This window comes from Seriola lalandi, unplaced genomic scaffold, assembly GCF_002814215.2.
Source record: "Seriola lalandi dorsalis isolate HSWRI2012SDOR001 ecotype SW California unplaced genomic scaffold, Sedor1 jcf7180002054893, whole genome shotgun sequence".
Lineage (NCBI taxonomy): Eukaryota > Metazoa > Chordata > Actinopteri > Carangiformes > Carangidae > Seriola > Seriola lalandi.
In genome coordinates this window covers 2,425,729-2,450,303 of record NW_019525445.1, presented here as the reverse complement: position 1 = coordinate 2,450,303, position 24,575 = coordinate 2,425,729, and the positions used below count along the sequence as shown (strand labels likewise).

General features: G+C 40.3%; 1 protein-coding gene across 1 annotated transcript in view; it reads right to left on the bottom strand.

Moving 5' to 3' along the window:
• Positions 1-2,060: 2,060 nt before the first annotated feature.
• stk32a (serine/threonine kinase 32A) overlaps positions 2,061-24,575 on the bottom strand; it is a 63,205-nt gene continuing 40,690 nt past the window's right edge. The window contains exons 7-13 of the mRNA XM_023429348.2: positions 22,022-22,111; positions 20,385-20,488; positions 17,684-17,800; positions 15,463-15,588; positions 13,761-13,889; positions 5,965-6,029; positions 2,061-4,859 (exon numbers count right to left, since the gene is read on the bottom strand). Coding sequence (XP_023285116.1) covers positions 4,742-4,859; positions 5,965-6,029; positions 13,761-13,889; positions 15,463-15,588; positions 17,684-17,800; positions 20,385-20,488; positions 22,022-22,111 — 749 coding nt within the window. The 3' untranslated portion in view covers positions 2,061-4,741. The remainder of the gene's footprint in view (positions 4,860-5,964; positions 6,030-13,760; positions 13,890-15,462; positions 15,589-17,683; positions 17,801-20,384; positions 20,489-22,021; positions 22,112-24,575) is intronic.

Below are 24,575 nucleotides of genomic sequence, written 5' to 3'. Positions count from 1 at the left end.
TGCTAGCACCACTAGCATTAGCACACACCTGCTAACGGGATTCACAGCAATTGAGGAGTTCCACTTGAAGGTAACTTTCATTCGTATGTCGACATTTATTGTTTATAGTTGACAACAACATGCAGGCCACTATGAAACTTTTCATTACTGTTGAATAACTACAGAGTTGTACATTGTCTCGTTTTAGCTACAGTTTAAACAGCATCTGTCCAAGAAGGTCTATTTAATTGCAGTAGATCTACCAGTTGTAATTGGATTGAATTTATATATTTTTAACCCCAAACAAATCTCAATATTTTTGTTAATGCAAATATAACATTTCCTGTTGCTGCTTAACAATAAGACTCCTACCGTTCTCTGTGGGGCTTTTATTGTGAAGCAGCTACAGCTTACTGTAAGGGTAAAAGTACAGTAAGTTTACATAAACATAGATGTTTATGTAAACTTGTCAAGAAGAAAACATTGAAAAGACATTACTTACTACAATGAACTTACTGTATGGCCATTTGACAAACATCAAAACTCCATCAGTTCACGAAGGTAAGTCACATTTCTTACTTTTCCTTCATTTAAATGACAATAAATCTTAGATTGTTTTATTTGGCTTGTCAAACTCTGTCCAATTGGTCCACAATGACCTGGCCTATATGTTAAACCTGTTGCTGATAACCTAGGAGTGTTTATTTTAAGCTTGGCATCGTGCTATGAGCACCACTTGCTATGAACATAATTTAACAGAAGGACACACTCATGACACTCTCATTGTGAGGTTGTTTTGAAAAAAAAATGAAGTAACCAAAAAAAATCAGTTTCCAAAATTCAGGATGTCCTGCTGAAAAACTCTAACATAAGCTGATTAAAGCATCCACTCAGCCGCATTGTGTTTCTTATTACACACACTCAACCTCACTGTGAGGTCCAGCAGTAAAACCGCTGCGAGGTCCCATATGCGTCGTTTAATGGTGAGTAAATGTCTCATGACATCACAGTAATCACGTCGAATGGCTGAAATGACGATCGTAAAGTGCAGACTAGGTTTTGGACAAAGTGATGAGTCAGCAAACTTAGTCTAAACAGGAGGTGTGAGTTGGTTGCATGTTAGTGTTGTAACTTAGAAAATGGAAAAGTATCTCTGACTGTAATGAGAAAATATTTCTGGAAAGGATGAACAGTAGTTGTTAGTATTCAGTCCTTTCCTTTCTTACATAAGAACAATTCTACTTTCGTGTGCGCGTGAACAGCAATTACATAACAGAAAGTATTTTGAACATTTATGTGATATACGAAGATTGGTTGCTTTTATCTTGAATGATATCAGACAGATTGGGGGGGTGCATTTACCAGCTGAAAATCCCCCTCAGATCAGCCATTAATGTGGAAAAGTGCTGCTTCAGCTTAGCCCGCTATGAAGGAGAGAAGGGACTCTGCCTTCTAGATGACCTCGGGAAGTGCTGGACTCAAATCTCTAAACTGTGGATGTGTGTGGGTGAGAGAGAGAATAAGGAAAGCATATGACGCATTCTGGTGCTGAGGATGCTTTATCAGGGAGAGTAAAGAGAGTGTGCTAACACTATACCAACTTAGATCCAGTTCATGTGACCATAAACAGTGGCCACTGGAGTCGAGGATCAGGAGTGCTTTTTCTTTCTGCTTCTCCTCGAGTCATATTTAAAATGTGTTCAATGCTTGTCCTTTTGGCTGATTATATTTTTGCATGTTAACCATAGGTATTCATATCACCACCCTTTGCAGGGTCACTAACTGTAATTCTATTCACTCAACACTAGGGGGCAGCATTGTATTTAGGATAGCGGAGAGCAATCAACATCTACACACATATAGTACATATCTCATATCCAAGTCTAATTAAAGGTAAAAAAAAACACCTTCTGGTATGACTAACAATCTTCCCCTTTTTAATATCCTTTCACTATTATTGATATTGATAAGAAGCTTATTACCAGTGCTATCCTTTGCCCCATTCTGTCTGCTCTTAATTCTTATTCAATTAAATATGGTCATTCAGAACGACAAGTGAAATAAAGCACGAGGCAGTCAGGTTGGTTCAGAAAAAGAAAGTCATTATTTAAGGCACACCTTAATAGTTTGCAACTCCATCACATTTGAATACAATAAACACACAGTGACAACTGAAGGACAACAAAACAGGGATGAAATTCACAAGTGTTGAACAATTCTATTCCCAGACTAAATAATTTTTTTAGGTAGACGTTTTGTTGAACAATTTTATTACCTGGGTCAAATACTATTTGTCAATGATTATTTAATACCTTCACTTTTTGGAAGGATCAAATCTGCCACATCAGATGATTACCAGTCAAATTGATGCAACAATACTCAACCAATGTGGTGCTCCTATGAACAAATTATGATAATTATTCACAAATATTATTGACTCTGGGTTTATCTATGATTAATCCACCTATCTAACTTTCCCACTTTATCTTACAACTTATACAGGAAACCACCTTTGGAGCTGTAAAATTACATCAGTGACGACATCAACAACATCAACAACAACAACACAAAGGTAAGTCAAAACATTGTACCAATTTCCAATAGAAAAGTGCCAACAGTTTTGAATTGAAAATGTTTTAAATATAATTACAGGTATTAATAGACTTGAAAGGATTGAGTCATATTGCAGAGAGATAAGATCAAGGTCAATATAGAATGACTAGGCATTAGTAGAAATCACATTTACTTACTGTTTGTGAAAAAAGCGCAGGTTTTTACTACCTCCACGTACGCGTGTGCCATATCTACGGTATAAGGCATCCCTCTGCCAGCGTCAGAGGCAGGTGTGGCTCCTTTGACGTGGTTTTACCCAAGTCCCAGTAAATCTCACAGTATGAATGAGGGGTGTTGCCTTGCCTGGTATTTATTTGTTTCCTTCAGTGTTTTCTTGTTAATAACCATGAGTTTGAAAAATTGTGAAAATCAATATTGAGATTTAATTCCCCTCCCCCCCGCTGTGTTATCCAGCTGGTGCTGAATTTCAGATTACTCTTGAATACCATCTGCACATGACTGTTGTTGCAGAAGCAGACTGCAAATGCCTTATTCTTCTGTGGGAGCAATTAATTGCAAAACAAATTTACAGACTTATCTGGTGGCACAGATGTGATTGTACAACAAAAAAGAGAGGAAGGACATTTAAAAATATTACGTGACAAAAACAAATTTTAATGCAGACAGTAACTGAAAGATGAATCTTATCTAGGACTCAGCTTAATCCTTGTCTATAAAACCATCCCTAAGGGAATAAGTGTTCACTCACAGTTTAAGATTTTTTTTTTGTTTGTCTCTCTGTGCATAAATGCTACAGTTGATGAAGAAGCATGTGCAAAGCAGGATTCAGTGCAGAACATATAACATCTACCAGCTATCTTTTCTATGTATTCATAGCTGTAATTGAAGACCCAGCTGGTCATTTGCAGATTGAGGCAAAGGTTAGTCCAAATGGTCACCGTTTTAAGGGATTTTTAAAACCAGTTTGACGAAAACCTTTCATCAGTGGTTTGGTCGAAGCTTTAAGCCACGTCTGATGGCCTGACCGAAGCAGCCCCATATAAACTTTTAAGGTCAGGAATAGACCTTCAAGCTTAATTTTAAAACCATTGTTTGTTAACTGCATTTCAAAATTCTGTATTGGCTCAATAGTAAGTTAAAGCATAGAGAAGTAAAGAAATCTTCGATCGTGTTTTGCCTATATCTGCAGCTGATAAAGCTGGTTCATTGTACCAGATGTTGCAGTCCTACCATCTTTGTTAGCTTGACTAGCAAAGCTTAGCATAATGACCATTGCAACCATGTATCTGCTGCTATGATAAAGTGAGCCATTCGTGCTCAAGCCTACAGTTCAGCTCTTGAATTTCTATCTTAGAGGAATCTGTGGTTGCTGTGGTAAAAACAAAAGGCCTCGTTTTACCTTTTAATAACCTCTCCGTTTGAATGTTTTGTACTCTTAGTGTCATGCTCGACTCTCAAGTCATGTAAATCGCATGAAACGAAGCCGTCCACCCAAGTGCTTGTTTTCCAGTGTACAGTACGTTGCCAAACCAACTCCTTGTGCCATTATATAGAGTGTAGCACTGGAGAACCATTGTTTCATTTAAATATCTGTAATTAACCAGAAAAAATGCCTTGTTCCGCTCAAGACAGCAGCATCACAAACAGCTTTCAGCCACAGTTGACCACATCAGACACTTATTTGCTAGCTGAGCAGGTGTGGCATGGTCTCCTTTTCTTTTTCTTTTTTTTGGCAGGGAAGTGACCTCCTTTTCACTTCAGCACACTGCCCAGAGTAGAGGTTGAGCAGACCTTAGAGCACCAGAGTGATGTAAGGGAGCATGGCATGGGTGACACTCTGCAGAGAGTCATTGTTTTTGGTGACAAGAAAGCATAAAAGCCTGGCTCTGGCATGGCTGCTGCACCAGGAGTCCATTTCACTCCTGCAGTTCTGGAGCTTTTGATAATGTGTTTTTTTTTTTAAATTTTTTAAATTTAATTAAATTTGTTTGCTGAACAGTAATGCACAGGTGCATACAGTGCTGCATTTGTATTTGTTTAGATGAAATAGTGGTGCAGGAACACTGAAGACCAGTTCTGAGTGCCTGTGCTGATAGAACAATAGGTGTCTAGGTGTAAATTGCTGATCTACAAGCTGTGGGCAGGTGCAAGTGATAAGGGAATAAGTAGGAATCTCGGGTCATAAGACCTATCCTGGTAAGTAGGCAGCCGGCTCAACATTGTTGTTCTGTCCGTCCTCTATTGCCTTGTTCTTCTCGCTCGTGGACAGCTCAGAAGACTCCGAGTCCACTACTGCTTTCCTGGACCTGTTGAGTGAAGAACGTCTTGTTGTTAATATTGAACAGATGCAAATCCTTAAAGAGAGCATAACAAATCGGTTCCATAAGAAAACAGACAAGAAGTCAAAATCAAATAATGTTCTTTTCAAGATCACATTTTTGTCATGTAAGAGTCAAAGTTGGCAACTGGTCTTATTATCATTTTATCATTTGACCTGTGATGGTCAATGATAACTGCTAATGTTAGACATCTTATCATTTTACCTTTCCCATAGCCTTGCGATGGCCAAAACAGTCTGATTTTACTGCCAGCTTACCCTACCAGTTGTCCTGCTGTGTATGCCTGAGCCATACTTTATAGTTCTTTATAAAAGAATTGGCTGACTGATTTTAAACTTCTCATAAAAAGACATTTTACGTTCTTAGGTTGATGTATTCCCTCTTCAAACAAATACTGCTTCGTGTTTACTTAACTTTTATTTGGACTTTGACTTGACTGTGGAAGCATTATTTTCTGTTCTTATGAAATATCTTATGAATTATACTCTATTCTAGTCTTATTATATATTTCTATTAGTCTTGGCTTCCACTCACATGAGTAAAGATCTCCATTTGTTTTAACATTTACTTATGCAAATCAGTGGTGAATATTTTTCCTTGACTTAAATTTATTCAGTTTTGGATTTACTTCCAGAAACGTCATCACCATAATTCTACATTCTACATAATATAGTCAACATGGGGGACACTCTTCTTTTCCAGTTGCTGTGTTTCTGCCTTAATCACACACCCACATACTGTATATGGACCAGACCTTCTGCCACAAATAGCCACATTACTTTCCATTCACACCATCCTACATGCTTTCTCCAGCCAGCAAAGAAAACTGTTAGTCGACAAACTACAGAACATTTTATTAACCATACCCTGCATACGGTCAACCAAACAGGGGATTCATTAAAGACCGTGCAAGGAAAGAACATAAAATATTGAAAGAGGACTTCATTAGATTTGAAGAGGAGGCATCGTTAGTTCCACAACAATGACAGTTGCCATGTTTCTTCCATGCCCGTTATTTTCACAGAAAGATGCACGGTATTGTAGGGAATGGCAGGTAGTGGAGGTTCCTTACTTTTCTCTGTTGAAGACGATGAAGTCTCTCTGGACATTATCCAGTCGCTGCTGCAACTGACCATTCTGGAGGAGAGACAAACACAGAACAACATCAGCAACTGTTCACATGACTTCCCTCTCATCAGATTCCCCTCCTTTAATAAGATGCCCAAAGAGGAATTTGACCTAGCTTTAGAGGACTTTTATGCCCTCATGTCTCCACCTGTGCCATGTTCTCATACATATTTGGCCCACTTAATCATGTGAGAACATCCGGCTCTGTCATGCCATGCTGTCCTCACACTGCTGTGGTGCCAAGACAAGTAGACAGGTGCTTTCTCACTCTCCCAAGGAGACAGTGAGGAGAGAGATCATAGAGATACATCATTATAACACAGCACTGTGTGTGTGTGTGTGTGTGTGTGTGTGTGTGTGTGTGTGTGTGTGTGCGTGTGTGTGTGAGTGACAGGGACAAAGTAGCAGAGACACAAGAACACAACAGGTACAAAATGAACAAATACAGCAGTGTTTTTTCAATTGCTTGTGCAGATGGTGTAATAGGAGAACTGTTGTCAACAGTAAGTCTTACCAATATCACTACCACATGTGTGCAACTAACCCTAACCTAAATGTAATTCAAAGTCCAATATTAACCCTAAGCCTCCAGCCAAAACTTGCAACTTGGGACCTTCAAAATTTCCCCACTTGAGAGCGTGTCCTCAACCTAATAAGGTTGGGGCACCTAAAGGCAGGCAACATCCGGACATCCACAGTCAAATATGCACATATAAGCTGCTTTCCCACAAACTGCAGCAGTCAGATCAGCCCCTCAAAACTCCAAGCTCGGGCTCTAGGAAGCCTCTTCAGGAAATGGCAGAGATGTCAGTCGCACACCCCCAAAAGAGAGGCTCTGTACAGGTGCTGTCACAGCGGGGGGGGGGGGCAGACTGAAAACGACAATTAAAATAGGGCAGGAACATAGAGGAATAAAAAGAGAGGAGAGGGAGTTGTGTATGTACATTTGAAAGGTTAACGAAAACAACACAAGGCGTAGAGTGTACGTTTTGTAATAATTTTGCATGCATGCAAGAGAGAGGGGGGAGAGGGGGAAAGAAATAAGAAGCGGGTCTGTGATTGGCACATATGTCAGTTGAAAGTGAAAAAATGTATGTATGTTTAGCTGTGATGGGTTTATGGCAGAGGAGTATCACAAGTATCACGGAAACATTCGCATGAACACAGGCAGGAATTTAACTATATAACCGCCAAACAGAACGGGGTGTGCTTGTGTGTGTGGGTGATGCAGACTGCAGAAAGGACAAAGAAACAAACAGGCAGACAGAGACAGAGGAGGAAAACTGTACGTCATTTGTCAAACCACGGAGAAAGATGTGATACAAAAAAAAAAGAAGCGATAAGACGGATGAGATGCAATGTATGAAGTAGCGTCTCTCCGATGCAGTCATAATGACATATTTTTGGCTCTGACGGTATGACAGAGCTTGACAATAAAAAACATTTGTCATTTCAAGTGCCCCCCCCCCCCATCTGGATAAAATCAGATGCGATTTAAAACACTTTAATTTACATTCAGTCACAAATTTGCATCTCCATCAGCCAGTTCATCAATCTGTTTGCATCAGGCTTGGTTTCCTCAAGCTACGTTCGAGTCAGCGTAGACCTTTCTCCAATCCTATGGGTGGTACAGTGCACCTGAAGGTGTTGTGTAACTAACAAAAACAATAGCAGTTTAGCTATTCTAACAACTATGGATAACTGGCATGGATTGACTAAAAAGCAATACATCAGTTCTATCATCTTCCAAGTAGTTAATTACACTTGAGAGGAGTAGCTCCCCTATTTGTAAAAAGCATACATCTTGCTAAAAGGTATCTCAAACCACCTGAAGTGGATAAGTGTAAATAAATTATAAACCTGTCTAAATGTCACTTTGCTCTCTTGGCAAAGTTGTTTAGTCATGACACATAGACTCTGAATTAATTCATATTCAAGCAGATATCCACAGTAATGTCACATACTTTTATCACTGCACTTTGCCAAAGTTTTGTACGCTCACTTAGCACTGATATTGTATACTTGAATAGGGCGCAGTGGGACTTTACAGCAAGCTTCCTGAACTGACATCCCCAAATGGAGACTTGGGGAAAAAATTTTCTATCTATCTATTTCTATGTTTTTCTCTTTCTCTAGTTCTAACTTTGTGAGGGTTTCTATTCTCACTGAATCCGTCTGTGTTTTGCATCTCCTTGCTATGCTCTGTGCTGATCATTGGTGGTCAAATGGAGATCCTTTTAATGTTGTTGGGAAGGATGGATGGATGGATGGAAATATGGGAAGAAGCTTGGCATTCTGGCCTTGTAGAGAGAACAGTAACATTACTTAAACTGTAGACAGTTCACCACTTGTTCCTTTCTACGCCCCTCCCTCTCTTTATTAGATGCTTTTAAAAAGACAGTTCAGAAGTTAATTGCTCCAACTGATGGATTAAACTTTTCATTTAATGAGACGAACCAACAGGGAGTGCTCTGCTGGATACGAGCCCATCAGGGACATTTCTCAACGTCATTGTCTGGGCTATACTGTGTTTCTGTCTGAAGATCGGGCTGTTTTGTTTTTAATGTGACTGCTAATATGTACAGTAGTTGAAACGGGAATTATGTGACATTTAAACAGTCTATGATAAAATAAATAATACCCTAATAATTTAGAGAATCCCTGAATGATATCTTAAGAACACTGGACAAAAAGCACAAGGCATTGGCAAAATATTGTGGAAATGAGAGAGCATGGGTTCTCATTAAAATATTACACATCTCCCAAAAAAGAATACTATCCCTTCTAGATCAACTATTTTTAGAAATTATGATATCAATTGTATGTTTTCCCATTTCCCATACACCATCTGGTGTATATTGTTCATGATATGTGAAAAATTGTATATGTATGTATGTGTGTGTGTATATATATATGTATATATACATACATACAATTTGATATATGAAAAATGGTTATGCATTTGAATAGTCCAGACACATTTTATTTTAGGCTGAGCTTGTCATTAAGTGTGAAAAACTATGCAGATCAAGTTCTACTTTTTTTTTTAGCTGCAACTGTTTGACTGCTTCTGATAATATTCTTGTATTCAGAACTAAACCGAAGACTCAGTCCTCACTTTTAATTAGTGGCATGAAGCCGTATCCCCAGATACATATACAGCTCTCTATCTCTGCCAGTAGCCCAATGATTTGCCTGACGCTAATACTAATTAAGTGATTTTACAATACTCTTATGCAGCTTCCGTTTGCTTAGTAGCAAGCACACATACATTTTCATCAAATTTAAATCTTTCTCGTAGGGAATTATTGGAAAGGATAGGAAGAATGCTAAAACCCTCTTCTACAAATGTATCATACTTAAAGGTATAATGTTTCACCTCACTTTGGGCATTGCTTTGTAAAAACAAGAATCAACATAAAAATTATATTTATTTATTTATTTGTTTATCTCATCCTCTGTGGATCACTTAATGACACTACATGGCGTGAAAGAAAAACTGTTTGCTTTCCTTAGCATAGAACCAAAACATTTAAACCCAGTTTCTTTGTGTCTCTTTCCATGGTGCTGAAAAACCTTTTCTTTTACATTCATTATCACGTGATTTTAGTACATCGTTTAGTAATCTTAAATCTGCAACGACTGAGTGCAGGGGCAGTGGAATGGAGCTGTGAACATAAAATTGACATATCGGTCGCCTTTTAAGCTGATATGGCAAACTTAGCAAACAGCTGCTCAGTTGCACATTCATCACTTACTGTACAGCGATAATTATTTGGGGTGCAGAGAAAGTGTTGAGCAACACTCCAGTAGCTATGACTACCATAACTGCTCTAAACTGTTCTGAAATTCAGTTCTAAATACCATTAGTATTATTAGTAAATACCATCAAGTATTTATGCTAACACTAACTCTAGACTAAATAAGCACAAATACTGTGTCACAATATCTAAATCTTCTCCATTGTCTACACTCTCCTGTGTTAAAATTATTACAGTAGAGTCATTAAGATGGCTATACTGGACAATGACATTTATACAGACACACAAGCACATGCACAATAAGCCTTTGTTTCCCTGCTCTGTTGTTCTTATTAATGCAAGACAGGTGTAGACGTATTTCATACATGCAGTAAATAATAAACTTGAATGACATCTTTATGACATCTTTGATTAAGAGAGTTGTGTGTGCGCGTGTGTGTGTGATGGGGGCATGACAATTTATTTTGTTCTCACAGCACGAGTCCAATTTTCTGCTGTATATTATCAGTGATTTAATTGAGCTAATTCCATGCTACATTATGAGCGCTGCAGCGACAGGGAGGCAGAGGCTGAGAGAGATAAATAAGGGAGCTAGGAAAATAGATGAGGAAGGGGACGCGACATGTAGATGGCAAGAAGGAGTCCGAGGACAAGGGAGGTGACAGAAGGTTGGAGAAGAAAATGAGGGGAGAAGAGAAATATGCAAAAAGAATACAGAGTAGCCTCAGGGTAATGAGTAAGAAGCAGGCTGGGACAGCTTTCTTCATTCAATATTGATCTGCTATGCTTCAGAAATGCTGTTTAGAGCATCTCTCTCTCTCTCTCTCTCTCTCTCTCTCTCTCTCTCTCTCACAGACGCACACATACACAGCATCAAACATACACAGCATCAAGCATTCGCTTTCTTTCTTCGTCTCTGTCTCACATTCATCCATCTCAAGTGGCCCCACAGGTCCTTTTGTAAAAGGATATCATAAAGCATTGCACCAACACAGACTAATATTTATCAGACCAGCACACGCTGCAAAATATGACCACTTGAAATGAATAATAGATAACAGCTTTAACAAATCAGTTTTGAGAAAAGGTGAAACGTTTCAGTATCATATTTTACCGTATATATTTGCCTTAACGATCCCGAAGTGAAGGAGAGGTATTTAGCTGATTAGCAGGAGAACATTTACTGTTGTTAACCAGACATTTCCACTAAGATCCCCCCCCCACAGCTTGTCCACAGTTAAGTCAAATGTTAACCCACAAGCCAGTATGTAACAGAATTCAAGGACATTGAGGTCAATTCTGTAACAAGCCAGGAGCTAATGTTAAGTTGCCATAAGAGGAAGAGTTTAGCCACAGTGTTTTGAAGAAGCTATAAACAATGCGAGATAAATGCAAGACATAATTACAGAATACATCAATCTGAAAATGTGATGGGTAGTTTTGCAGGTGGGTGTGAATGACTTCAATTTTGAAAACAATTCCTTACAAAGATAGTTTTCTGAACAAACGTTGTTTATCAAAAGTGACTCTGAGGTATTTGGCAAGTAATTTAAAAGTGGAGGACTATTGCCTCAGCAGTGCACTGAAGAGGGAGTTAAACTCTAAATTTCTTTCTGTAATCTTCTGCCTTTGATCTCTTCAACAAATGTTAATCACTACTATATTTACCACTAATAAACTCATTGATCCGCATAAAAACTGCATTTTGGTCAAGCTGCATTAATCACATGTTGGCTAAATGTTACAAGAACAAATAAGGTGATTTAATCAGGAAATGCAAGGTACAAGAGTAAAAAAAACAACAACGTTTCACTGACATTGACTGTTAGTTTCCCCTCAGTCTGACCATACACTGTTACTTCACCCGTCTCCATAAACATAACAAATGTTTCCCTGAAAGGCTGCTATCTTTATTTTATTGGAATGGGAGACGTTCACTTTTGTCTACATGGAACCGGGGATGATGAATGTTGTCTGGCTGCAAAGTGAGATATAACTGATATATACAACACATAGACAGGCCTCCACAAGCAGTTGTCAGCTTTTATAAAACATGGTGCGCAATGGGCCAGCTCTGATTTCTTATTGCAAGCTGGCAAGATATGTGCTCTAGAGTCCAGACCAAACAAATTGCTGCACTTCTATTAGAAAGGAGTCACACAAGCTGTTATGGTTAGTGCCAAAGAGTGAGGGGAGGGCCAAACTCACTGACTTTGCAATGCCATTGGTTGTAAATGCACGTGTTGCAGTGGTGTCGCGCAATATTTTAGGATAGCAGCCAAGACCCAACACACAGTACTGCGCTTTTGCTGACGAAAGTACCCAAATTAAAATCACGACCCATTTAATTCCAGTTAGACCGTGAACTTTTACTGTCTCAGTGGAAAAATCTAAAGATTCGAAATTGGACAGATGCCTAGAATTCAGTGTGGCACTTCCCTGTTGTACTGATCAATTGACTCTTCTACTGTAAATACATTTCCTGTGATAAACAGGCCTGGATACGCGTTTTTAAAGTTGCATTACTACAGTCTCTCTAGTGGCAGGAAACTGTCAGGAAAGTGTTTTATTGTTGAAAACTGGCTTCAGTCTTTAATGTATGAATGGGGATTCTGCAATTTACTGTATCTCTTATGCACTGATGATGGAGAGTGACTCAAGACGGGAAGTGCCGCACCTCGTTGTACTAGTTCTGTAACCTCTAGGGTCAGATGTAGCATCGGATTTCTTAAGCACTGTGTGACAAAGGGATGTCCTAGCAGGTCCCTTTAGAATCTCTCTCATTAGAATCTAGGAGTCATTTCGGGAGAGGAGTGTTGAATAACCAGTCAAACAGTATATATGGCAGCAACTGGTTGTGACAAATTACAATTTAAAGTTCAGATTTTAATATCAAATCAAACGAGTAGCCGACCAAAGACCTATGTGTTTATGGAAAACATGTTTGCACAATATTTTTCTTTTTAAATTTCAGAAATACTGAAACTAAGTTTTAACACCAAAATATTTTCTTTTAAAAAAAACAAAAAAAAAAAACAGTTTTGCATTTATCCTTAGAAGAAGGCCTTGCTTTAGAGCTTGTTAACTTGACCTATCTCGTCCTCAAAGATTTTCAACACTCTGGGTCCGATTTGGACTTAAGATGCAAGTAAACACGAATGACTTGAGGTCTTTAAAGTTACAGTTAGCCTTGAAATAAAGGCGATGTCACTGATCCGCTCTAACCACTGCACTACACCAAAAATAAAACCACTGCTGTTGGCCGAAGCTGCCTGACGGCTTTTGCCATCATAGTTTTTATGAGTGTTTAATGTGTTTATATGCGTGTGTTCCTCCCACGTCTCAGTTGACCGGGTGATCTAATTAACCTTTATGTGTTTTCCTCGCTCTTTTGTATAAACACCCAGAGGACAACAGCTTTAGATTTATGTGGACGGAGTGAGAGAGTGGAAATAAAATTTAAAAAAAGAGCTAGGTGATTGCATTCTTTACCTTTTCCCATACGCACAGCGTGCAGGCGGCAAATTTATTCTGATGAAGGTGAGGGAGGACAGAGCTCTGAAATGTGTCCTTGATGTTCTTAATGGCACTCCAGACGCATTTAAAAGACAAACTAAGGAGCAAGTTATCACCTGTAACTGGGCCAAATGAAACCAGCAGTCAGCTTTCTTTAATGAATAATGATGAGCGCTGAGAGGGAAAGACACCTTCATAAGAGTTTGATCTGCTAAGAACAGGATGAATCAACCTAAAATTGACTGAAATTTTTTATTTAAACCTTCTTTTTTGAGGAACACTGGTTGTTAAAAAAGGTAATTTGATAAAAATGATAAAAAAAATTAAACCTACTCTGTTTCTTGACCAGTATTTCTTGCTGCTGCTTTCAAGTGGTAAGTGTCTCATTTTGGAACAAACCCTTTCTATCCTTTTAATGTAATGTGTAATTACTGTGTTCAGTGTTTGTAATTGAAATCCTTACCTGTGGGGACCCATCAGATCCCTGGTCCCTGGTCTTTCTAGCGAGCCTTTTCTTCTTCTTGTGAAGCGGTTTGGACTCCAGGATCATTTCCTCCAGCTCAAATGTAGGGTCACAGTTTAGCCTCCGCCGCTATAGAGACGCACACAACAACAAAAAAAATACACTTTCGTTAACTTGGTGTCGGTTACTTTTGTGTTTTGGTGCTGGTTATACATTTGCTGATTCATGTTTCTGTGTAAATGTTGAAAATAATACTTGGTAAAAACAAGAGGAGGAAAACTTAAGAATCTCTCACCACAAAACGTCTGACATGTGCTTCACATCAAATAATATGGAATGATTAAATTTGGTGTCTTCTACAACACATTATGTTAAAATGTGATAGAATACAGAATGATGCGATGCACACTTTTACATAAAAGATGAAAGCTCGAATGGCGGCAAGCCAATAAAGACAAAGCAGAAAATGCGGGAGAGTTAGAAAACAAAACATAAGGGCTGAGTTCTCCCTTCATGTTCAAACATTAATGTTCTGGAAGGGACTAAAGACAGAGGAGGAGCCTATAATTAGATAGAGAGACGCTGTCAATTCCCCATCGATCCTCTGTTTTTCCTCTGCTGTGCCAGCCTGGCCACTTGGGATACCCGCTGCTCTGCAGTCACTACAGACTTTTACTGGAATTAGATAAAGTAATTTAGTCATCTATTCACTTGCAACGGTCATTATTCTGCATTTATTCAGCCATTGCACTAAGCACTGACAGTTACTGTCACCTTGCTGCTTCACTAAAACAATACAGGATGATTTTTGTATTACTTGATCATTGCGTCGGTCTGAATGACCAACGATACAGCCATCATTTTATTTGTCGATATCTGTCATCACTGTACTTGAATCAATCTATCGCATACACATAAAAGCTAACAGACTGGCTCTGCAGGCTGTCATTCAGACCTTGTGTGATTTTCTACTGTACAGTTACCAGCTTTGAAACTGGGTACAGTAAATCAGTGCAGCTTCTTTAAGAACCTGACACTACAGAGAGAGCGCAGCATAACGGCGTGCCTGCCAAGCAGGCTGGAGGCAGGAAGCCTAATGATGTTATTACATGCGGGCACTATCTCCAACCTGTTATAATGACTAAGAGCCCACCTGTTGACCTGCAGACTTTCTCTGCTGTTGTCTGTACCCAAGAGTAATGCACATGTGAGTTGCTTTGCCTTATTCTGCATTCTGTCCATTCTGTCTGGGTATCTTCACACTCAGTGGGAGATCCAGTTCAGCCCAGCAGGGGGCAGTGTCTAAAGCTTTACAAGAAAAGATGAAGATTGTGTCTTTCTGGCAACTTCTTCTTTCCCTATGTCTTTGTCCCTTTGGGGGAATTATTGCTATTTGGATAGGTATGGGGACACGGCAGAAGGGAGGAGGGTTTTCAGGGATAGATGGCATTGTTTTAAAAAAGCAAAATCATGCTATTACTATTATACTGTAAGAGCTGTAAGGTATTTCGGATTAAGGAATCCACAGATTGCCTTTTTTTTTTTTTAGGGAAACAGAGGGTGGATTGGAGAAAGTGTGATCGAGTTGATTAGCAACATAATACAGCAGGACGAAAAAAATATTCTATTCTATCCTATTCAGATGTGAGCATTTTGTTGGGTAGCATACTGAAGCAGTGCTGAGTTTATTTCTGATACTCACGTTGGGAATAAAGCCTGGAGGAAGCTGTTTGCTGAGAACAGCGTCCCAGTTGACGTCTGACATGTAGTCCAGATCCTGTAGCTCCGCAAGACAGGAAATACGCTTCTGGACATCTATGCACAGCAACTGAAGGAGACAGAAGGATTTAGAATAAAACAACTGTCCATGGGGAGGCATGGCTCAAAAGTTATAGACAGAGTCCCACTGAGACACGAGCACATGTCTGCCCTAAAGGATGTGTCTGAGAATGAGGATACAGGGACAAAGGGGGTTGGAGGTGGAGGATATTAGGGACAGGACAGGACAGGAGAGGGATGAGGGAGATAAAGAGCGAGAGGGAGGGGACAGAGGGAGAGGGAAAGAAAATGACATACATATACAAAAATGGTGATGAGGTAAAATCAGCAGGTTGTGAAGTGTGAAGGACGAACGAAAATTGTACTGAGCGTGGAATTCTCTTACAGTCTCACTTTCTTTACATCTCTCTCTCCTCTCTCTATCTCTCAAACACACACACACTCCACCCCCCACCCCACCACACCCCACACACACACACACACACACACACACACACACACACACACACACACTTACACATGCGACTGGAATGCCAATGAGGTACGAGGAGTCTGAGCACGAAGCAATGCAACAGTTTGACTGCAGTGGATCGCTGCCAAGACAAAACCCGAATGCTACAGCAACAGTGTATCTGTTTGCAAGTGGTTTAACTGTGATGTGAGAAGAATAGACTTCTGATAATTAATTATGCATTGAGTGTTGAGATGGGTTAGGTAGTTTTTTGCCCGTTAAAGGGAAAAACGTACATCTAAAGTACAGATTAGGAATCACGAGTAGTCTTAATTGTGCTGCTGTGTGTTTTTGCACAGTTTGTAAAGTCATGTTGACTTTGTACTTCGTATGTATTTACTGAGCAACAGTTACACTACGGGTCACCAGCAATACAAGTCCCTGTCTTTCAAAACTCCATCATTATAATTCTAAAGCCACGCTGCTCGCTGCAAGACTTTTATGAACAAATAAACTGCTTGTATACAAAGTAGTGCTGCAACAACGAAACTGACCCCCTAATTATGAATTTGTACATGCACCATATTTGCTGGCGTCTGTTATGGATAATTGTCTTCCCACAGGAAATTAAGAATTCAGATACGTGGGGTAGAATCCAAACTTGTGCAAGGTAGAAAGCGGTCTATCAACAAAAAATGCTAAACTTACAAATATTAGCTTCTCTTGTCCATCACGTATTTACAACGGGATCGCTCGACAGTCAGACTGATTCAGTTTTGCCACCAGGCGCTATCAATATGAGAAGCTGGCCAGTGCAGGTTTAAATAAATGACTACATTACATTCTGGAGGTGTGGTAGACCTAATTCCAGCAACATTCAGGTTGCACAAGGTGACACTCTCACCCACCCACATTTGAAAGAGGTTTGGCATACACTCAAGAGCTCAAGTCATTTCCAATCCTTAGTGTTAGAGTAAGTGTTAGATGGAGTGAATTTGATGTCGCACTACTCTGAAGATGGCACGTTCACTTATCAGGAGTGGCACACGTGACATTCAGCAGCTGCTGTTGTGCATTCTCATGGGGAAAAATCTAAAACACTGCTAAAAATGGGAGCGGAGTAGTTGTGCAATCGGTTGCCTATAGAGTCAGGAACAATTCAGGCAAAGGTTTTAGTGCCAAAGTAAAAAGAGAAGAGAAGCAACATGAGTTTTGGGGGATTGTGTAACATCAGTGAACCAAGAACACAGTTTTCTGAATGAAGCAATAAAACCAAAATTTCCAACTTTATCAAAATTTTGTTGGTTTTGTTTTGCAGCTCAGTGGTGGTGCAGGGCAGATAGCAAAAATTATGTTGGCGAATTCTTGGGCCTCATATTTGTGTTTGTTCTGGCTCGTTATATGCTCGGTTCTTCGGCCCAAATCCGGCCCACATACAGCATGACTGTCAGACCAATTCTGGACCAATTCCGGACCAATTGTGACACACACACACAGAAAATCATCCTTGGTGTCAGCCCAGACTGGGGGATAACAGCCGGAATCAGCCCAGATGTGGAAATACATGGGTCAGACTCAGGCCAAGGACCAGCCATAGGACAAAGTGTTACATGAAAAAGTGACAAAAATGCATACCCTCTATACATCAGCCCCCTACATTACATTCTGCATTAGGCATGTGCCGCTCATTTACCTTTCTGAGAAGGGACTTCATCTCCAAAGACCAGGCTGCTGGGTAGCTGGGGTGGACCTTGTGGAAGGTCTGAAGGATCTCATTAGCTGGTGTGCTGGATCTCATCACGTATGGTCTCTGAGGGGAGGGGAGGGGTCGGGAGGGGTGGAGAAGAGAGGAAAGAGGAGACGATATGTTATAGACAGCTTGTATTCATAGTCATGCACTACCTGGAGGAGTTTTCTTTGATAAAGTGTGTGTCTTAAAGTTTGTTCCGCAGTCGGCCCTCTCTACTCTCCCTTCTCTCTCTGTCTCTCTTTCTCTCTCTCGCGCGCTCCTCTTCTCACCTTCCGTGAACCTATTCCCCGCACCGATGAGGACAAATGACACAGGAAACGTAAAATAAGGGAGTGCGAGGTCTTTCTGTTGGTCAGAAAACGAGGGAAAACCTGTAGAGAGTTCTTCACATCAGTCCCTGTACACGCTCGGGGCTTCGTCTAGGACAGATGGAGACTCCTTTTCACCTGAGCTGGAGAATGACACAGCTGGATCGTGCTGGTTGGAGAAACAATCCTTTCTTTTGCCTCTTCCGGATTGTTTGTTTATAGATGAGAAAAGGCATAAATGGCACTTTTAATGTTATTTCTGCTTTGTCAGATGCTTCAGAGTAAAGAGAAACAGGGAAGATGAAAGAGAAATGCGAGTGACATGCAACCCAGGTGGAAACCTTGGCATTATTCAGTTTTACTACAGTCTCTTTCAGATGCATGATGGCAATTATATTCCAATTCTGCAGATGTGCCCGATACTGTGCACATACGAGGTGTCAGATAACCAGTGATATATTCCTCTGGAGTCAGATGTTCAAAGTCGGATGGTGGATAAGGGAGAAATTGGCTCATGTATTACAATATATTTGCATTTGTTTGTAAGTTTACGATGTGGTCTCGGTGTTCCTCCCCTGGGGTTGGAGAAGTTTCGTGTAATTTAGAAGAGAAACCAAGTGACAGTGATTGATTTGCAGTTGAAGAGAGATGCTGAGTTGCCTGGATCTGCACCTGCAACCAGTGGGGAAACCTAGCAGGAGAGCACGCCTAGGGAGAGAGGAGTTAAATGGACTGATAGCAAGAAATTCAGCCCTGGACTTATCCGCTGTGACCGGCCCCAGGGGGCGGGGTTAGAATGACAGGCACACAGGGAGGGTCGGTAAAGAGACTGACAGGGCCCGGTAAAAACTTTATGGATTTCTTTGACGGTCCACTGGCCCACCGATGCGGCGGCCCGTCGGGATTTGTCCCCGGTATGCCTGACGGCCAGTCTGACCCTGTCTGAAAGTGAAGAATGAATGATGTGAGAATTGGTCGGAGCTTAAGAGAGAGATAAGATGAAGTAAAGGCTGAGCAGGGATCGAGAGGTGCCTGGAGCTGGAAAGTAGTGAGCTGGTTCCCCATTTCCAACATCTAAAATATTCTGCACATCCAACAGGCCAGACTTTAATGCCCTGAGAGTGATTTACGCTTTATAGACAGTCTTGAAATGTGGCAGTCAGAGAAAAATGTGGAAGAAAACCCTTAGGAGAGAGAGGGATGATGTGAAGATGAATTGTCTGGGTGAAGGTGAGGGGTGATCAGCAGAGGGAGTGGTCAAAACAAGTCTAGGAGAGGAATTACAGAGAAACTTCCAACAAAATGCAGTGTGAGGGAAAAAGAGAGAGAAATGAGGCTAAAGTCTACAGCATGTCACCGAAAGTCATTTCTGGGTATGAAGCTGTGCTCAGCAACCCTCTCCCAAATGAGCGAAGGTTGTAAGTTTAAAATCACAGGACACTGGTGTGAGGGATGAGAGAAGTCCCTATTATTTTCCAGTGAGAGTAAGCTATAATTCTGAATGCTTTTTAGAAAGCATAATGGAGAAGTGATGAGATATTTAAAAAAAACAAAACAAAACTGTCAACACCTTTATGGAGACGGGTGAGAAAGGATGGCGCTGAAGTGATATCAGGGGACACTTCATGACAGCTCCAGATCAGTTTCAGCGGTTCTGGGTCCTTGTCAGTGTAGACAGAGGTTACTATAATTTGTGTAGTCATCATCCTGAAATATGAGAGGAAAATTCTGCAGCTGCAGCTCTCAGTCCACACTGAACAGACTGCTGTAAAGTCTTAAGGCTCGACCTGATAGAGTAAGGAGATCGAGTAAAAACATAATGTCCTGCGTTTATTTCCATGACATCAGAATTAAACTCCTCCAGATGGGACCAGCAAAGAATTAAATAAATAATACTTAAAAAATCAATTCCAATTATATGGCTCTCAAAATAACTCAGATTCAGTTTTTTTTTTTTTTTTTTTTTTTTCCTTTCTCCTGCAGCAATTCGTCTCACACTGTGACTAAACATTTCAACATCTTCCCCAGTAAGGCTAGCTTAAATGTAAAATTCAATTATAGCTTCACCCTTCCTTTTGTTCTACGGAGGCTGAGGACTTGCTGTACGTCTGCTTTGCTACTGACAGGACTTTTCTAGCACAGTCTTGTAGGTGTCATATGCATTATTCATTGCAGTAAAGTGTGCCAGGCCATGCTGAAGTGAGTAGAGATGGACATGGTGACAGTACTCCCTCTCTCTCTCTCTCACTCTCTCTCGCTCTCTCTCTCTCTCTCTCTCTCTCTCCCTCTGCGTGCGTGCGTGCGTGCGTGTGTGCGTGTGTGTGTGTCTACGTTACCTGTCCTCTTAGCAGCTCATAGGCTGTGATGCCCAGCGACCACCAGTCGACAGAGAAGGAGTAGCCAGGGTGGGACCCCTCAAAGGTCTGAAAAAGCTCAGGAGCTGAGAGACAGAGAAGATACAACAAAATGAAATGGAAGTACGGTGTGGGATGACACTTGTACCTTTCCTTTGGTTAGAAACTAAGGACATTTTAATCAGGGACAGTTCAAATCTAAAAGTCATGTCTCTTCGTCATTCAGACATAAGCCATTGTTACATAGACGATCCGTAATGGTTTTATTCGGACATAGCAGGACTGTTGCAAGGAAAGCTCGTGCAGTATTTGGTGCTGAGTTGTGATGGATATTAAAACTTATTTTGCTGTTGACGTTTTAGCTAATGACCACCACTCACTCTCTCTTCACAGTGAGTCCTCGCTTGAATTTTCTCATCAGTTTCAGTGCTTTTTCTAATGGAGAATTCTGCTCATTTCACTTTCACTTTCAGTACAGAGCTGCGAGAAACTGACGGTAGAAAGATGGAGGCCTTATATTGTATTTATGAGATTTATAAGTCATAATTACAAGATAAAGTCTCCAATTTTTTTTTTCCTCTTTTGAGAATGCAATGTGCTTCTGCAGCATTGCAACATCTTTGTAATAAATAATTGACTTAAACAGGATCTCTGGGAGGCCTAAGTTATCAGATCCTCAAATTGGTTAGTGTGTGTGTGTCCCCCCCCCCCCCCCCGTTTCCTATGGAAGTGAGTAATCTGTTCCAGGGAAAAGGTTGTTCAGCTGTAATCTTGTTCCAAATGGTCAAAATGAATTTCCATTACTCATCCAGGAACACCCAGGATGCATGCAAACACACACTCTCCTTCATGTCAGGTTTGCTCTGCCTTCTTACTGAGGAGGAAAAAGTGCAGTTTATCTACTGAGGCCTCTGAGAGAGGGCGTTCTTTTTCCCAGAGTAGCCATGAATTATCCACTACACCAGAGAGTATTCACCTGAGATCTAGTTGCACACACACACGCACACACACAAAAAACAAACCCACTACCCCATCTTGAGCACACACACACTCATACACACACGAAAACACATGCTGCCTCGCCATTCACATCCCCCTGAAATCCTGTTAGCTCCTATCTGATCTGAATCCACATCGATCTGATCACTGCTGTGCATAAAAGTCACGAGGAGGACGACTGTAGCTGCACTGAAAAAGATAAAAACTACTCTCGGTTTTTGTGCTCATGCATCAAAATCCAACAAATAAGCCTCAAGAATTCACGACGTATACTTTCGTAAAATTTGGACACAAGAGAGACACAAAAACGGAGGGAATGGGCGGATTATTTGTAGCTTAAAATGTTTAATAGTCAGAAACCTTCACAGTGCGCTAAAGTATCTATCTATCTATCTATCTATCTATCTATCTATCTATCTATCTATCTATCTATCTATCTATCTATCATTCAATTACACTATTTGGATTAGCCAACACAAGCGTGCTGTCGAGAGTGTATATATGTTATTTTCCATGCTTCCTGTGATTTTAAAGCTCATAGTTTCAAACTGCTTTCTCGAGCTTCCGTGGAAGTCCCCGGCGCTGAAGTCTCCTGCATTGATCTAACGTGTTTTTCTTACCCATGTATGGCTTGGTCCCAGCGATGGACGTTGCTTTCAGGTCTTCTTTTACTATGGCCGCAATGTTGAAGTCTGTTAGGTGGACGTGCCCTACGGAACAGAGAGCTTACGTTACCTCAAAGTGACACAGCATGTTTTTTAATACACTTTTAGAGTAACTCAACTGGTGTGAACCCTTTAAATCCTAGGGCGGCATCCAACCGTAAGACTGCAGAGCTCGGTTCATGGCATCGGTACACACTGCGTTTGTGTTTCCTTTGGAATTAAATTAAAACAGCTTACAGATAGCAAGTGCTCCACTTGTATGCTGCTGATATGTAGTGTCAGATATGCAAAAATATACTACACAACCTTCTAAAATAATCCTTTTTTTTTTTTTTTTTTAAATGTGCTTTAGTGATCATAATGCTCTTACATTGAAATTATTAAAAGGTATCAATTGTAAATGAACTGAGCCTTCATTGACAGAATGAAAGTTGTATGTTGTGACAGAGGAGGGGGAGCAAACTCAGTGGTTTTCAAAGTCAAACCACTGACCTGTGTCTCACCGTGCTGCAAGATGGCCCACAGTCTTTGCCCTGCACACTGAGCACACACTAATGAGCTGAATCTGTGTGTGTGTGTGCGTGCGTGCGTGCGTGCGTGTGCATGTTTGCCATACTGAGTGAGAGAGCAAGTCAGGGCAGGGGAGTTTTTGCCGCAGAGTGATTGTCCAGATGAGTGGATCTCCCCGGTAACCCCACAAACACATACAGTAAAACCACATACACAAAAAGCTCCATAGCATTACTGTACATAAAAAAAATAATATCATATTTTATCACATACACAGACAGATAACTGCATGTGAATGTAAAGAAGGCAGGAGCGAAGAGAATTCATTTACACAAGAATACTGGGCCTTTAAAGATAACAAAGCTGTCCACGTAAAAGAAAAAAAACCACAACTTTTCACTCTCCTTCTTTCCTCCTTTTCTGTTTTCTTCTAGCTTTCCAGAAGACAGATTTAGGACAGGAATTTTTCACAGTAGCAGTGGAGAAAAACAGATAACCATTATAATAATATTGGGCTGCTGGGCAGTATCTTGGAGCAAAAAAAAAAAAAAAAAAAAAGTCTTGGATAGACATGCTTTGAAAATTTAACCAAAGAAAATCAGATGAAAACAACTCCAAAGATGGCAGCAGTGGTCCTTTTGCTCAGTCTGGTGTAAGGAGGAGTACAGCTTCAGATACTTTTAGACTCATTATTATTAATTGTTAATTAATATTCAATGTTAACTATGTAATTTGGAGTGTAGTTTGCTCAGTGGTAGGGCAGATATGGCACTGAGTTGGCTGATTACAACCGTCAAAAGGTTTGTAAAGCTGGACAAACAATGCATGGAATTGATTCTTAAAGATTATCAAATCTGCACTATGGAAATTTCCATCGCTTTTGGGTAAGAGATTTTCATCTGCTGTCTGTGGAACACTTGCTTTGTACAGTGAATGGTTGTAATAAAGCAGTGGTTCCTGATTGGTGGGGTCTGTCTGTGAGTGAATTAAAGTGGATGCTTGGGAGAAAGCATATTCCTGACAGAGTGCTTTTATTTTAAAGGACCACGTCCTGTAGAGTGACTAGCAGGAGTCTGCTTGTTGCAGAGGAAGCTAATTAGCCTTTGTGATATAATATGTTAAAATTAATGAACGTAACAAACCAGTCTAGCTTGGAAATTACTTCTCCTCCTTTTGTTTCATTTATTGAATTGCATTGAATATGACTGAATTAACTGCTGTTGCAATGCTTTTAATGTAATTGTCTTTAAGCCTTAATTACAGTTCATTGTTTCATTTTATCCTCTGGATTTTAAGCTGCCTTTGCGCTTTTTGTGAGATGGCTACTTCACTCTGCTCATGCATGTGCACTAACAGACAATACACATCAAATTTGAATCTTTTAAAATGATACAATGCAGTTCACAACAAGTTCTATTCCCTTGCTCTCAAATCTAAACGTCAGTGAGTGAGATTAACCCCTGTTTGTCTGCATTGGCTGAACAACAGGGCAGCATGTTGTCTGGTGGCTTAGTTATCTAACGTGTTTTACTGGGATTACCTCTCCACAACTGTCGAGGTTTGATCCCTGGGTTATGTCACGCTGCTACATATCTCTTTCCATTTCTCATTTCTATTTGCATACCACCACCTGTAAACACCCTCACCACCGATGACAACGACATAACACATTTTGTACACACACAAATCAGTTTGCCAATCGTGCAGATGCATTTAGACTACTTTGTAAAGTGAATTATCATGCCCCTTGCATTTTTTTTTTTCAGTTTTCAGTCTAAATGTTCACTTAAGCAGAAGTTAAGGCACAAGCTCTGCACACAGCACCAATAGCTACCAATTTAATTTAATAGATAAACCTTTTGGTCTCACAGAGATGATTTGGTATTGTTAGTTGACAGTGGCAATATACAGTTAATTCAACACTTATTTTTGTCGACATAAACTCACTTATTACATAAAAACATTTCAGCCATGTCAGGCTGTTATTCTAGATTATTAT